The 12,674-nt window shown below is 39.3% G+C and overlaps 1 protein-coding gene across 1 annotated transcript in view; it reads left to right on the top strand.

Moving 5' to 3' along the window:
• Nucleotides 1-12,674, top strand: part of NUP43 (nucleoporin 43) — a 17,840-nt gene extending 5,166 nt beyond the window's left edge. Inside the window, exons 2-8 of the mRNA XM_048488991.1 lie at nt 1,165-1,287; nt 2,487-2,564; nt 3,869-4,037; nt 5,491-5,626; nt 6,703-6,854; nt 9,554-9,676; nt 11,806-12,674. Of these exons, the coding sequence (XP_048344948.1) occupies nt 1,165-1,287; nt 2,487-2,564; nt 3,869-4,037; nt 5,491-5,626; nt 6,703-6,854; nt 9,554-9,676; nt 11,806-12,020 (996 nt within the window). The 3' untranslated portion in view covers nt 12,021-12,674. The remainder of the gene's footprint in view (nt 1-1,164; nt 1,288-2,486; nt 2,565-3,868; nt 4,038-5,490; nt 5,627-6,702; nt 6,855-9,553; nt 9,677-11,805) is intronic.

The raw sequence follows: 12,674 nt of genomic DNA, 5'->3' as shown, positions 1-12,674 counted from the left end.
AACTGTTGTCAATCTATCAACCAACAGGCTTTTTCCGTTGTGGTCTGGAATCACTAATTGCTTGTGTGTAAATCTACCAGGCTGGAGAAATTCCAGTTTGTTGATGAAATGCAAGTTGAGAAAATTGTATGCTTCCCCACTAGAATGTAGTCAAATTAATATGAGAATTATAATTCATTTTTACGTACTGCCTTTTTCAAAACCATTATTTTGTACATCATTGAACATGGTACTTTGATAAAAGAGCATTAGTGCCAAAATGTATTTTTACTTTCGGACTTTCAATGGATGTGGGGAGCAGGTCTAGGTAGACATTAGGACTCAGGAGGATCATTCTGCAAGAAAGAAGGACCGCCATGCTTTGTTCTGTGCCAGAGGAATATACAATCTACTCACATTTTTATGTGAAACAGAGTATAATTGATTTGTAAGACTATGATAAGCTCAGATACATTTACACAGGAAATGGTCTGTTAGATTTCTATTCTGGTATATCTATATATACATACACATACCTGATATTATTATCAACCTACAGAGATTTGCTGCAGGTATGTTCATAGTCTTTGGCATTCACATACATCTGTGAACAAACTTTTTTCAAGATGACAGTTGGGAAATCCAAGTGTAGGTCAAGACTTACAGATGAAAATTTACATGCACAACTTAACAGAAGCTTCCTGTCTATTTCTCTGCCCCATTCCAGTGGATTCCTCACTCTCCTATTTTTTTAGGAATTAGTATATAACAATTCAGTATTTATATCTTCAGCCAAAAATCAGCTCACAGAGAAGCGACAGAAATTAGACAAAATATATTACAATTAGAATTCAATTTAAAATGTTCACTGGGGAGGGGATTGTCAGCTGGCTTGTCTCTGTCTCTTTTCTTAGAGTCTTATCCAAGCTAGTTGGAGCAAATCTAGAAGTTCTGTGTTTATATGCTTTTTGATAGTTATGAGATGCTTGGAAAATGTTCCTAACTTTGAACCCTGTGAATATGGTGAATTTGAGTTGGTAACATTTGTAAAATAATATTGAAACCTCCTAAAACTTGACTTCTTAAAAAATGAAATTATGACTGGCAAGTTTTGTTAGGCTTTCTATGGAAAACAGTGATCTTAAATAAAGATTTGGGTTTTCTTCTCTTGTTGTCCTCTTACAGGAAAATAATATTTCCGTTTGGTCTGTTGGAGACTTTGAAGGCTTGGGCCTGAGTGCAGATTATCATGGAGAACCACATCTACTATGTGATATCCAGCACAGCGGTGATGTTATGGATTTGCAGGTAAACAGTACTATAAAAAAGACTGTTAAGTGACCAACAAGTGTAAAGTAAGATGCAAAGTATTTAGTTATTCAGGTAGGAAAAGGAGCTCCTTTTCGCTTCTGTTTGGGAAACCTTTCCTCCTGGAACTCTGGCCGCTGATTAGTAGTTAACCATACCTTGTCTCACAGAAAGATAGAACCTCAGTGTGGAATTAAACTGAGCTACTTCCTGGACCTCCTTTGCGTTGAATGGAGATGGTAAGAATCTAAGAATCCTAGAAAGAACACCTAATGAATAATTTGCAACCTACTTTGGTAGCATATAGCAATTTTTGAATGATGGAAATAAGTACTAATACTATACATATGCACTGAAGAGGACACACATGCACTGAAGATTAGCGAAAACGCACTTCAGCGCGCAGGCGTTTTGCTGCTGCTTCTTTGAACCTTGCTGCTCCTTTGAACTTGTACAATTTGGCAGCAGGTTGCTGTTTCTTGAACCGGTGCCTTTTCCATGTTTTCCATTGGACTGTGAATGAAATAGTTATAGTATTACGGTCGGGAGAACTTTATGGACTCATGGAATCATTCCTGATTATGTTATTTTGTGAATATTGCATATATGCACTTTAGTCATTGTTGGTATTAACACTTCCTTGTGCAATCCTGTTGTGTGGCAAGTTTTGGGGGGTTTGGCCAACCTTGTTTCTCGTTTTAGTCTTGCCCTCATCCTTCCTTTCCATAACTATCTTAGGGAACCAGGATAAAATGACCATATTGGAAGGTTTGAGTTTTGGAAGAAAAAACCAACCACCACCAATGGGTAGAGAAGAATCCCTAGGTTACCCAAAGCAGAATGCAGTTAAAGCTGCTGTGATAGCCCAAGGAATTCCAGAGATTCAGTAGTTTTTACCGATGGCAGCCATTTTGGAAAATCGTGTTTTGGTCCGAATTTCAAAAAAACTGATTAGTGGGGAAGAATCCTCAGGGGCACTAAGCAGAATGCAGTTAAAACTGCTTTGATAGCCCAAGGGATTCCAGAGATATGGGTGGTTTTATTTGTGGCGGCCATTTTAATATTGAGACTTTTTTCTACAACTGAAGCACACTGCTTTCACTTCCCCCAAACCATGCAGAACTGCATTTTTATCTTTTGCTTGGACAGTATATAGTAAAGTCACATGAGAATCTTTAACGAGATCTGTGTTTTCTTAGTTTCTGGATCAGGAAAGAATTGTGGCTGCTTCATCCACTGGAAGTGTGACTGTATTCAAGCATCATCAAAATAATGAGGTAACAGTATTTTCAGCTGTTATGACTGTTTCAATACTTGGATAGTTTTTACAGTTTTGCAGTTTCTAGAATGGTTAATGATTACAAGGAAGTTAAACTTGAAAATCTTGAATACTAAGAATGTATTTTAAATATATTAATCTTTCTGCTTGCTTGGATAGTGCTCTAGGATTCTTTATCCATATTCTCTGGAATTTTTGAATGAGTTATACAAGTATCTGTTAGCTTGCTATGTAAATTATTAGGGGGGAATTGATGTAAGCTTGCAATTATACATTTATATATAAACAAGTCCTGGTGACCAGGAGCTAATCCTGAACAAAAATGTTGTAAAAATGGTGCCACATTTTGAGAATCCAAAGAGACCAATCTGCAAGCTAGTTTCTCAGAAATACTTAAATTTAATCTGATGTAGATTGATTGTAATGGTTTGTCTGGTTTCTAAATGGCCCAGGGCTTTTGGTGGTGGTATTTTGTTTAAGGAAATTAGTCTTTTTGACTATAAAATGGTATGGTTTGATTGATTGATTCATTACCATTATTAGGCATAGGATAAAACAACAATCAAACTAACAGTAACAACAATAAAAGGTTATTAGGTGATCAGCAGGAGTGCACAGTTGTTGATAAAGCTGTTGCCAAAAACTTTGCTACATCTGCAGTTCTTTTAGTGCAGCAGTCATTCAAAAGCAGATGTAGCTTGTCTTGGTCAGAAGTGACAAGACACAAATTAACGTGAGGTTCAATGTAGAGACTCCTGAGTTCTGTGTGGCGAGAACAATACAAGAGTATATGAGCAGTTGTTTCTACTTGGTTGGCCGACCATTGACAAGTTCTTGCTTGTAACAGGACCTGCAGGAATCTGCCACGGAGAACTGCAGAGGGGAGGACATTTAGATGAGCTTGCACAAAGAAGCGTCTCAGTAATGGGGATGAGAGATTTTTGAAGTAGGCCGGAAGGGATCCATCAGGTGGAAGAAGTCCATAGCTCAATGATGAGCAAGGCCTGTTAGTTTCAGATAGCAGTTTTTGTCTTTCCAGATCAAGTACTCTTGGTTTTAAGGTGCGAAAGGACTGATGTCATACGAGTTGGAAAAAAATTCCACAGAGAAACCTAAGGTTGTGATATAATTTGTGGTTTGTTGGTTCCATTTGGAGCAGTATGAATCTGCGAGCATGTGACATGTTAATTTGCCTGGCCTTGCATTGTGATGGAGATGCATCCAAAATTTCAAGGCTGATATACAGACTCTCATAATCATAAGATTTAAGTATGGTTTGATTCTTTGTCACTTATTTCATAGACTCTGTCAGTAAGCCGGAAATGGGAGAAGGCACATTACTATAATCCATCATATAGTAGTGCATCATGCACTGGGATAATCTGTAACAGTCCTGAAATCTTCAGTGTTGGAGAAGACGGCAAAATAAATTTGTTCACACCGGAACGTATCGATGCTGTTCGTACAATTGGTAGGCAGTTGGCTCCTGCATTTCTTTTAAACACTTGTTCTGACATGCTGTAAGCTGCTTTGTTCATCTTAAACGTTAGAAGAAAGTACCATGAGTTGCATTTTCCTGGGAAGTAATTATGACATCATTGTTCTTGGGTACCATTGTTTTTGTCCCAAGTCAACAGAAAATGGCAGCTTTAGAAAACACACACAAAAAGTAATACTGTATGAAGTTGAAAAACATTCTAGATGTTTATGTTGAGCAGGATCCCCCAATGTGGTGCCCATGGCTGCAGTAGTGCCTGCTGATACCTTTCCTGGCACCCACCAAGTGTTTTGAGAAAGTAGGTGGGACCCGTGGGTTATTCCCTAGCAGGACTACTGATTGACCATTGGAAATCTGATTGGCTGGGCAGATTTTTAGAAAGTTGCTTTGGCAACAGTTGCCACCACATAATGAGGATATTTATTGTATGACTGAAAATAAGATGTATGCAAAAATATTTTAAACCATATGTTCATTTTAAAAGGCATTCTGTTAAACAGAACTTCTGCCTGACATGTTGAAAAGTTACTATTAGAGCTACGCACAACTTCACTCCCTGAGATGTTGCAATTGGCTCTGCCTCTTGTGGCATCAATTTTGATGTAACATCCACCAACCTGTGTCAAAATTCCAAAGGTACCTTCAGGCTTAGAAAGGTTGGGGACCCCTGATGTAAGGAGCACATCTTGTTGGGTGATTCTTACTGTCCAGTCAAGGGGGCAGGAAATGATTTTCTTGCTTTCTTTTGCCTGTGGAAGTCACCTTTCTCAGTTTCAGTGCCTCCATAAGCAGTCAAACTTCAACTTTAACTCATGGTAAGCAACTTTAAATTAAATTGTCAACAATTTACAACTGGGGCATCGATTGCAAAACATATGAATTGTAATTCTTGCTATGGATTTTCAGTGTTGAGATATGATGGCTTTTCTAACAAGGAAAAATTATTAAGAGATTTTTGCCATTTTTTTCCTCTGTAAATAGGCACAGCTGCTTTGGAATCAGGAGTTAAATTTAATTTCAGAGTTTTATTAATCGTATGTTGTTGACATTTAGTGGAGATAATGTGCATCACTGTCCTCATACTTTTCTTTTACAACTTTTAAAACTTTACGACTGTTAGTCTTTGACCTTGTAATCTCATTAAAGTTGCACTGAGGTTTACTGTAGTCATTGGAAGAAAGTTGGAAATGGTATAATACCATAAAGAAGTTTTAGCCATCTATAATTAGGCTTCCAGCTAAGGTTCACATCAAGAAAATTCTTCAAAAATAGTAAATCATCTGGGGGCAACCCATGGCTTTCTTTTGGAGAAAACTGTGTTTGAGATGTATCTGCTCACTGTATTGGTAATGCTTTCTCAATTATAACTTGTTCAGTACTTTTAAAATAAAATAATTAACATGAATATGCTTTTGATTTTCTACAGACAATGCTGACAGTAGTACTCTTCATGCTATTACATGCCTTCGCACAACTGAGATCCTGACAGTTAATTCTATTGGTCAGCTCAAAATATGGGATTTCAGACAGCAAGGAAATGAGCCATCACAAATATTTTCATTGTAAGCAGTTCACTTTTTGATGAAATAGTTAAATCCAAAAAGTGCATGATGTCTAATTAATGCTTTAGCTCAACTTGCAGTGCAATCCTAAGCAAAGTTACTCCAGTCTGATCCAATTGAAATGAATGACCTTAGACTAAGGTAACGTTATTTAGGATTGCATTGTTAATCCTGTACCAAGAGGTCTAGTGTGGTATAATGATTAAGAATGGCAAACTTTAATCTGGAGTGCCAGGTTCGGTTTCCCACTCCTCCACATGAAGCCTGCTGGGTGATCTTGGTCCAGTCAACAGTTCTCTCAAAACTCTCTCAGCCCATTCAGAGACAGGCAACGGAAAACCACCTTTGAATCTCTCTTGCTTTGAAAACCATAAGGGGTCATCATAATTAAGCTGTGACATGATGGCACACAGATACACACCGGTGCCTGCATTTCTTTCTCTTCCCACCCTTCACAAAAACTTTCTCTGAATATTATATTTGCATTTGAAATGACGCAGTTTTGGGTAAAATCTAAGCCTATTACAATTGTTAACATTATAGGTAACAAAATGCTAGTGGTTTTGTGTAAAAGCACCCAGACTTTTATCCAAGATAATTTTTCTGGCATGTTTACTTAGATGTAAGCTTCATATTTCTTTTAAAAACAAAATGGCTAGATAGGCAAATATTAAGGACTGAAGTGATTTGGTAATTGCTTTGAACCCTCTACATAGCTTTTGTCTGTTTAAAAGAACCATATCAGATGAGTCTAGTGTTCTTGCAAATCATAAATTACTCTATGTAGTTGATGTATGGTTTCTGTATGACTGCGATTGACACCAAGAAGATGCTTAGGTTTATCACTAGGCTAGCAGATGCTGTTGTTGTTTTTTAAGCACTATCAGCCCAAGGTCTATTAAGGTGTATTTTCGAAACTCAGGAATCGACTTATTTCTAACTTAATAGGCCCAAGCTGTATTTGTGTTAATATTCTACTTAGTTTTGTGTGTTCTTGGTTTCCAATAGTCTTAATGCCTAGTCAGTAAGAGAAAAGTAAATGTATTTTTCAAACAGGTTTTTCTCCTTCTTTGCAGAACAGGGGAGAGAGTTCCCCTACACTGTGTTGACAGGCATCCCAATCAACAACACATTGTAGCTACAGGCGGCCAAGATGGAGTGCTGAGTATTTGGGATGTAAGGCAAGGGAGCATGCCAGCTTCCTTACTAAATGCTCATGAAGCAGAAGGTAAGTTCAGAAACCAATAGTTGTAACTCTTGGGTCTTTTTAAAAATGTTATGTTTTTTAATTGTGGATGTGGTCTTCTTCCATGTGCGGAGTCCTTCTTCCCTCTCTTCTACCTATTTCAGGAGACACACTTGGGGTCAGGTTGTATCTTCTGTATTTCTATTCAGACCCTGTAATGTACTCAGTTCTATGTAACTGCCTAAAATAACAAAACAATGCTGCTCAAAAGATATATGTAACAGCCTTCTATATGTAACCACAGCCATCTGTGCAGTCCTTTCTTGATCTTGATCTCTATGGCTTCACACGTTTTGTAGGAAACTAGGCTTCCCTTGCCACCTCTGTCCCATGAGAAAGGAATTACATCTGTTATCTCATGGGGCAGGAAGCCAGGTTGCTCTCTCAGTATTTGCCGCCGACCTTGGGATGCCTCGGCTCCAAAGACTGTTTTTCATAAATTCTTGGGAAACCAGGAGCGGGGCTTTCAGCAGGGAATAAAGGGAACTGTGAATTGCAGTTTTGTCAGAACTGGCTTTGCCAAGTATGGTGCTTCGATCCTCATCAATAAATGCTGCTGATCAATACCTCAGAGTCTGCTTATTGGCTTGAGGTTCCGAGACCTTACACAGGGACGGGGCTGCCTCCCAGCACCTGGAACCTTGTTCCCCCCCTCTCCTTGTCACAGATGCCTACCAGGGGACCCTGGATGACCCCACAACCAATAGCCCCACCCCTGGACTTACCACAAGGAGCAGGGATCTCCAGGAAACCAGTGAGAAGAAACAGCAGAGAAATGGTAGGACAGCCTGAGCAGCGAGAGCAGGCCTCAGCAGTTCTAGGGAACAAGGTGGAGGCAGCACACCTTGGCCAAGCTGAAATCAGCAGTCCTCAGCAGCCTTAGAGAGTGGGGTGGAGCCAGCACAACCCCAGCTAGGCTGCAATGAAGTAGGTGGGCCAAAAAGGCTGAAGAGCCAGTCTCAAGCAGGTAGGGCAAGACATTCAGCTTGCCAGCCATTAGGAGGATGGAGAAGGGAGCTCCCAGGAGGGAGGGAACCTTCTGATAAAAGGCAGGCAGGGTGTGAGGGGGTTGGTTGGTTTGGTGCAGGGGTTCAGGCTTGCATGAATGCTATTGACTACCTGACGCAAGTAAAGAGCTTATGAACGGAAGCCAGAGTTGTGTCCTGTTTTATTCCAAATGGGTGACCAAGTTCCTACAAGGCCTGGTGGTGTACCCTGAAGGGTTGATAGGCAGGGGGACACTTACAAGGTATCACTTATAGTTCCTATGAGCAAAAATGTACCCTAGGTACAAATTACTCCAGAAATAAGTGGAATTTTCCATTGGGGTAAGCTTGATATCCATGCTGAGTGCTGGCATACAAAATGATTCCAGCTAAATTCAATTAACTTAGTCCTGCTAATATTCATTCCTTCACCCCAGTTATTTTTTTCCTCCTGCCATGTCTTAAGTTTTATTTCTTTCTACTATAAAAGGATTCAAAATGGAAGAATTGCGTTCTTCCAAAAACAATGCTGATTAATGGCCTAAAGTGATCTGTGTAAAGAAAGAAAGTAGATCTGATTGGTTGCACTTGCTTCACTGAGTAGGTGCCACCTTCAAGCCAAACCTTATGAACTGTGTTCTGAGTTGCTTCCTCCTGAGGTAAAACTGCACTGCATTTCTGCCTAGAGTGGAGTACATACCCTGGACTATTTGGTACCTTTCTGCACCATAAAATAAATAGATGGCCAATGGTGGTGTTTTCAAGCATTTTAGATCTTGGCACTGTCATAATTTGGCTGTTCCTATAGTCCAAATTGAAATGAGAAACAAGTATGATATATGGGATGTGTTGCCAGCTAGTCTTACTTAAGAGCTCATAGAGAGGGAAAATGAAAAGGTTACAGGCTAATGTTCTTAACTTTTTCCATCAGATTAGCCGTGTTGACCCTTTGCTACAAGATGCCATGTCTCCTTAACTCCACAACACAAAGTGGATGTTGCATAATTTTTCCTTGGTCAAAACATCACAAATGATATGGTAGTGCAAAAGTTTTGTTTGCCATGAGCTCTTCATTTCTGTGTTGTGCAATAATTACATTTATGCATTGAAAATGGGATTGGGTTTTAAAATCTATTTTAAGTGTTTTCCGTTTTATTTTGTATGAGAGGGCAAAGGATTATTTTCTGCTGTTCCAAAGGCCAAGAGTGGCTCTACTAGACTTAGGTTACTAAATGGTAGGCTTCAGCTAAAGTCTGGGAAAAAGTTTGGAATTTTTCTCCCTGTCTCAAGGGCAGGATCCATTACTGGGCAAATGGAAAAATAAAAACAAATGTAATTTTCAACTATAAAGATGAAAGCTAATGTGAGAAACTACATTTGCATTAAAAATCTTTTATTGAGCCCTCTCAAGTTTATCCATTATACCTTTGACTAGCCTGTGGCTACTAGAATAATAATTGAAAAGTAACTTTTCCAAATTCATTGTATTCCATGAATTACAAAACCTGTTATAATTTAGAACTATAAGCTTATTTGTAAAAATCAAACTTCTATTGTTTCCTGGGTTTACCTTTAGTTTCTGGCATGGTTAGTAACAGACAAATTCCAATAAAGTGTTCTGTGTTTGCATTCTGTACAGTATTTTTATGGGCAGACTAGTCTACTGTGTAATAAATATGTATGTTTACTATTTAGTGTGGGAAGTACACTTTCACCCTTCCAGTCCTGACCATCTGTTCACTTGTTCAGAAGATGGATCTCTGTGGCACTGGGATGCATCCTTGGATGTATCCGGAAAAAAATCTCTGCTGTATACAGGTAAAATTCCCTTCAAAGTTTGTACTAGCCTGAAGGAGTAGAAATGTTGTGTTTCAGTTCCTTAACACTGAACAACTTATTTTTCATATTGAATAGTTGTTGGTTAATTTTTCCAACCAAGCTCACTAATTGTTAATTATCTACTGATTATCTTGTCCTTCTGTAAACCGCCACAAAAGACATAACTATTTAAAGTCTAGGAAGCATAAAGTCTCTAGGTAATGATGACCCTATCACATTGCTTATTTAGATCCCATTTTTTTCCCTTTTCTGTGACCCAAAGAGGCTTTTCACGTTATTTTTTCCTCCTATTCCCCCTTCTTTCACTTAATCCTCTCAACAACCTTGTGAGGGTAGGTTAGGCTGAATGATTATGACGGGGCCAAGGACACCTCACAGGTCCAGGGTTTTAGTCCAATGCTCTAAGGACCGCACTATGTCAGCTGCTGCTTCTGAGCTATAATTCTTAGAACAAAAGACTGCTCTGATTGTCAGGGAAAACAAAGGTGAGTAGTTTAAATGCTACCCTTAGGTCACTCCACAAATGAAAAAATCCAGGGGACCAGAAAAGGCAGTTGAAACAAACAAATTGTGGCATCCAAGCCCCAAACGCATTACAAATGTATTGCATGGTGATATTAGACTGAAAAATTAAAAAGGATGCAGTTTTAGATGTATAAGTAAGAAGAAAATGAATTGCAACTCTACCCTTGATTGCTCATGGACTGAAACTGTCAATAACTTGAACCTTTAGCAGGGAATGTGAAGTCAATTTGGCTGGGGAAAATCTGTCTCATAACACAGTTAACCTGTCTGTAATAATTCTGAGGCTAAACAAGAATTTGCTTTAAAGAGAAGGAACTAAAGATGGAGGCTGAAATTTGGGGAATGCATAAGAAGAAATTCCAGATGTGTAGGGATCCTTGAGACCAGAGAAGTTCAAAGACACTAAATTGATGAAAAGGAACCTTAGAGAAAGGGAAAGTACTGGAATATGCTGCATAACACTATGCAAGCCCAGCATTTAAGAGAGGAGTAAAAATAGAGAGGGCAAGAAATTACCAATAAACCCCTGAATCCCAAGGTAAGAAACTGACAACCTTGTTGGAATAAAACTGGCCACAACTTTATTGGCTACAGCAGCCATCAGAATCTTGGCATCACATGAAGCAATGGATCCAGCAATCGGGTGACCACCCTATCAGCTGATATACCACTCTGCCTAGCCGCAGCCTGCCTGCCTGCCAGGCAGGGGAAAAACACACCAGATGATAGGTTGAAGGATCCCATTTGGGCACCAGCCTCTATATGGTCTTCCCTGCCATTCAGAGTGAGGGCATCCAAACAGCCACTGGGCATTTTCCCTAAGCACTCATTCCAAAATTCCTTAAGGGGATCCCCAAGTTGAGGAAAATGGACATGCAGGCTGATTCCCCTTCCACAAATGAATCCTGTTCAATGCTGATACCGCCAAAACAGTTGTGACAAAAGATACACCAGTAATATACAAACAGTAAAACAACAAACTAAACCGAGAGGGAGAGCTGGGTGTGAGAAAGCCATGAGGCAAAGAGAGCTGTTTACAGGCAGGCTGTGGCGTAACTAGTGCTGGAGCAGGGCCAGGACCAGGGAGCAAGCCTTGCCTCGCAAGGGCTCCAGCCAGCTGCTCACCCATGGCCGGGCCCCTGACAGCTCCTGATAGGCTGGCTGGGCGGAAGTAGGTCGCCCAGTCAGAAACGAGAGCAAACGGCCAGCTCTGTGGCCTCTCGCACCTATGTCATGGCCCATCAGGCCTGCACGTGCCATGTTTTGCTCCCAACAGATCACTGCCTCCCTTCCTCCACCCCTTGTGGGCTCCCAAAAGGGGACCTAGGTAAGTCTGAGCCCCTCTCTTTGGCACACCAAGCACAATAATTTTCTCCACAGTGCTGCTGTGATAATCATTTGTCTTTTAGTTGTACTTGCATATTAAGAATTGAGACAGTAAAGGGTTATGGATTCTTTGGGGATGTTGACGTTTAAGTCAAACATTTTAATCTTACTGATTTGATGTGCAGAACAATATGCAGTTTTTTGTTTCTCTGCATGTTAAAGCTCAGAACTGACCTTTTGCTTTGCGTTTATTTTAGGTGGGAGAAGCAGTACATTTCTGTCTCACAATGCAGTTAACCAGTCTATAATGACTCCTTGGCTAAGCAGTGATCCTACTAAAGACCGCATAGAGACTACCAATTTAATTTCAAGTCCAACACTATCTGTTAATAGTTTAGATGTTTTAGGATCATGTCTTGTATATGGAACTGATGCAGAATCTATTTATGTTAAAAAAAACCTCTTTGCATGATTTTTATTCAACTAAACTGTTCAAATGCTATTACTGTAGTTGCACTTTTTAAATCTGAATCCACAATACTTTAATGCAGCCATTACCATAGGGACATGATTTGAAATCAGATGAAATTTAATTTATAATAATCTTGAGGTGACTACCTATGTGGACTTTTCAAAAATTAAGAAACTGCCATTTCATTATTAAGAAAAAGTGATCCTGGCTTCCAAAAAGTAATCTAGTGGTTACAAATACAAATCAGGTAGCCATATTCAGTAACTGGAAATTGAAATGCAAGCACATGAAATCTTACACCTACTACAGTTTTCAACTTCTAGAAGAAACTTTTGTATAGTTCACATTGTTGCTCTTCTCCTTGGTTTTTATAATCTTTTTGAACAGTCGTTATTATGGCTTGTTCAGAAGTTGTTATGGCTTGTTAAGATTGAATTGTGAGATCTCTTTAAAAACAGCACCTTCATGGCCTACATAGCCTGTCTTGAGATGACCACTATTGTGAGTGACAGAATTGTTAGACAGATTTTTTTCTTAGGACTTTCTTACTCTGGAAGTGTGCTTAAGTTCAAAGACTTGGTGAATTTTTTTCCCAGGATTCTTGATACTGAGGAGATATTTTGTATTGTTTTTACTAAACCGTCACTAAAAGTT

The sequence above is a fragment of the Sphaerodactylus townsendi genome, linkage group LG01, assembly GCF_021028975.2.
Source record: "Sphaerodactylus townsendi isolate TG3544 linkage group LG01, MPM_Stown_v2.3, whole genome shotgun sequence".
Taxonomy (NCBI): Eukaryota; Metazoa; Chordata; class Lepidosauria; order Squamata; family Sphaerodactylidae; genus Sphaerodactylus; species Sphaerodactylus townsendi.
Note: the sequence above shows the minus strand (reverse complement) of the source record. Positions and strands in the feature narration are given on the sequence as shown.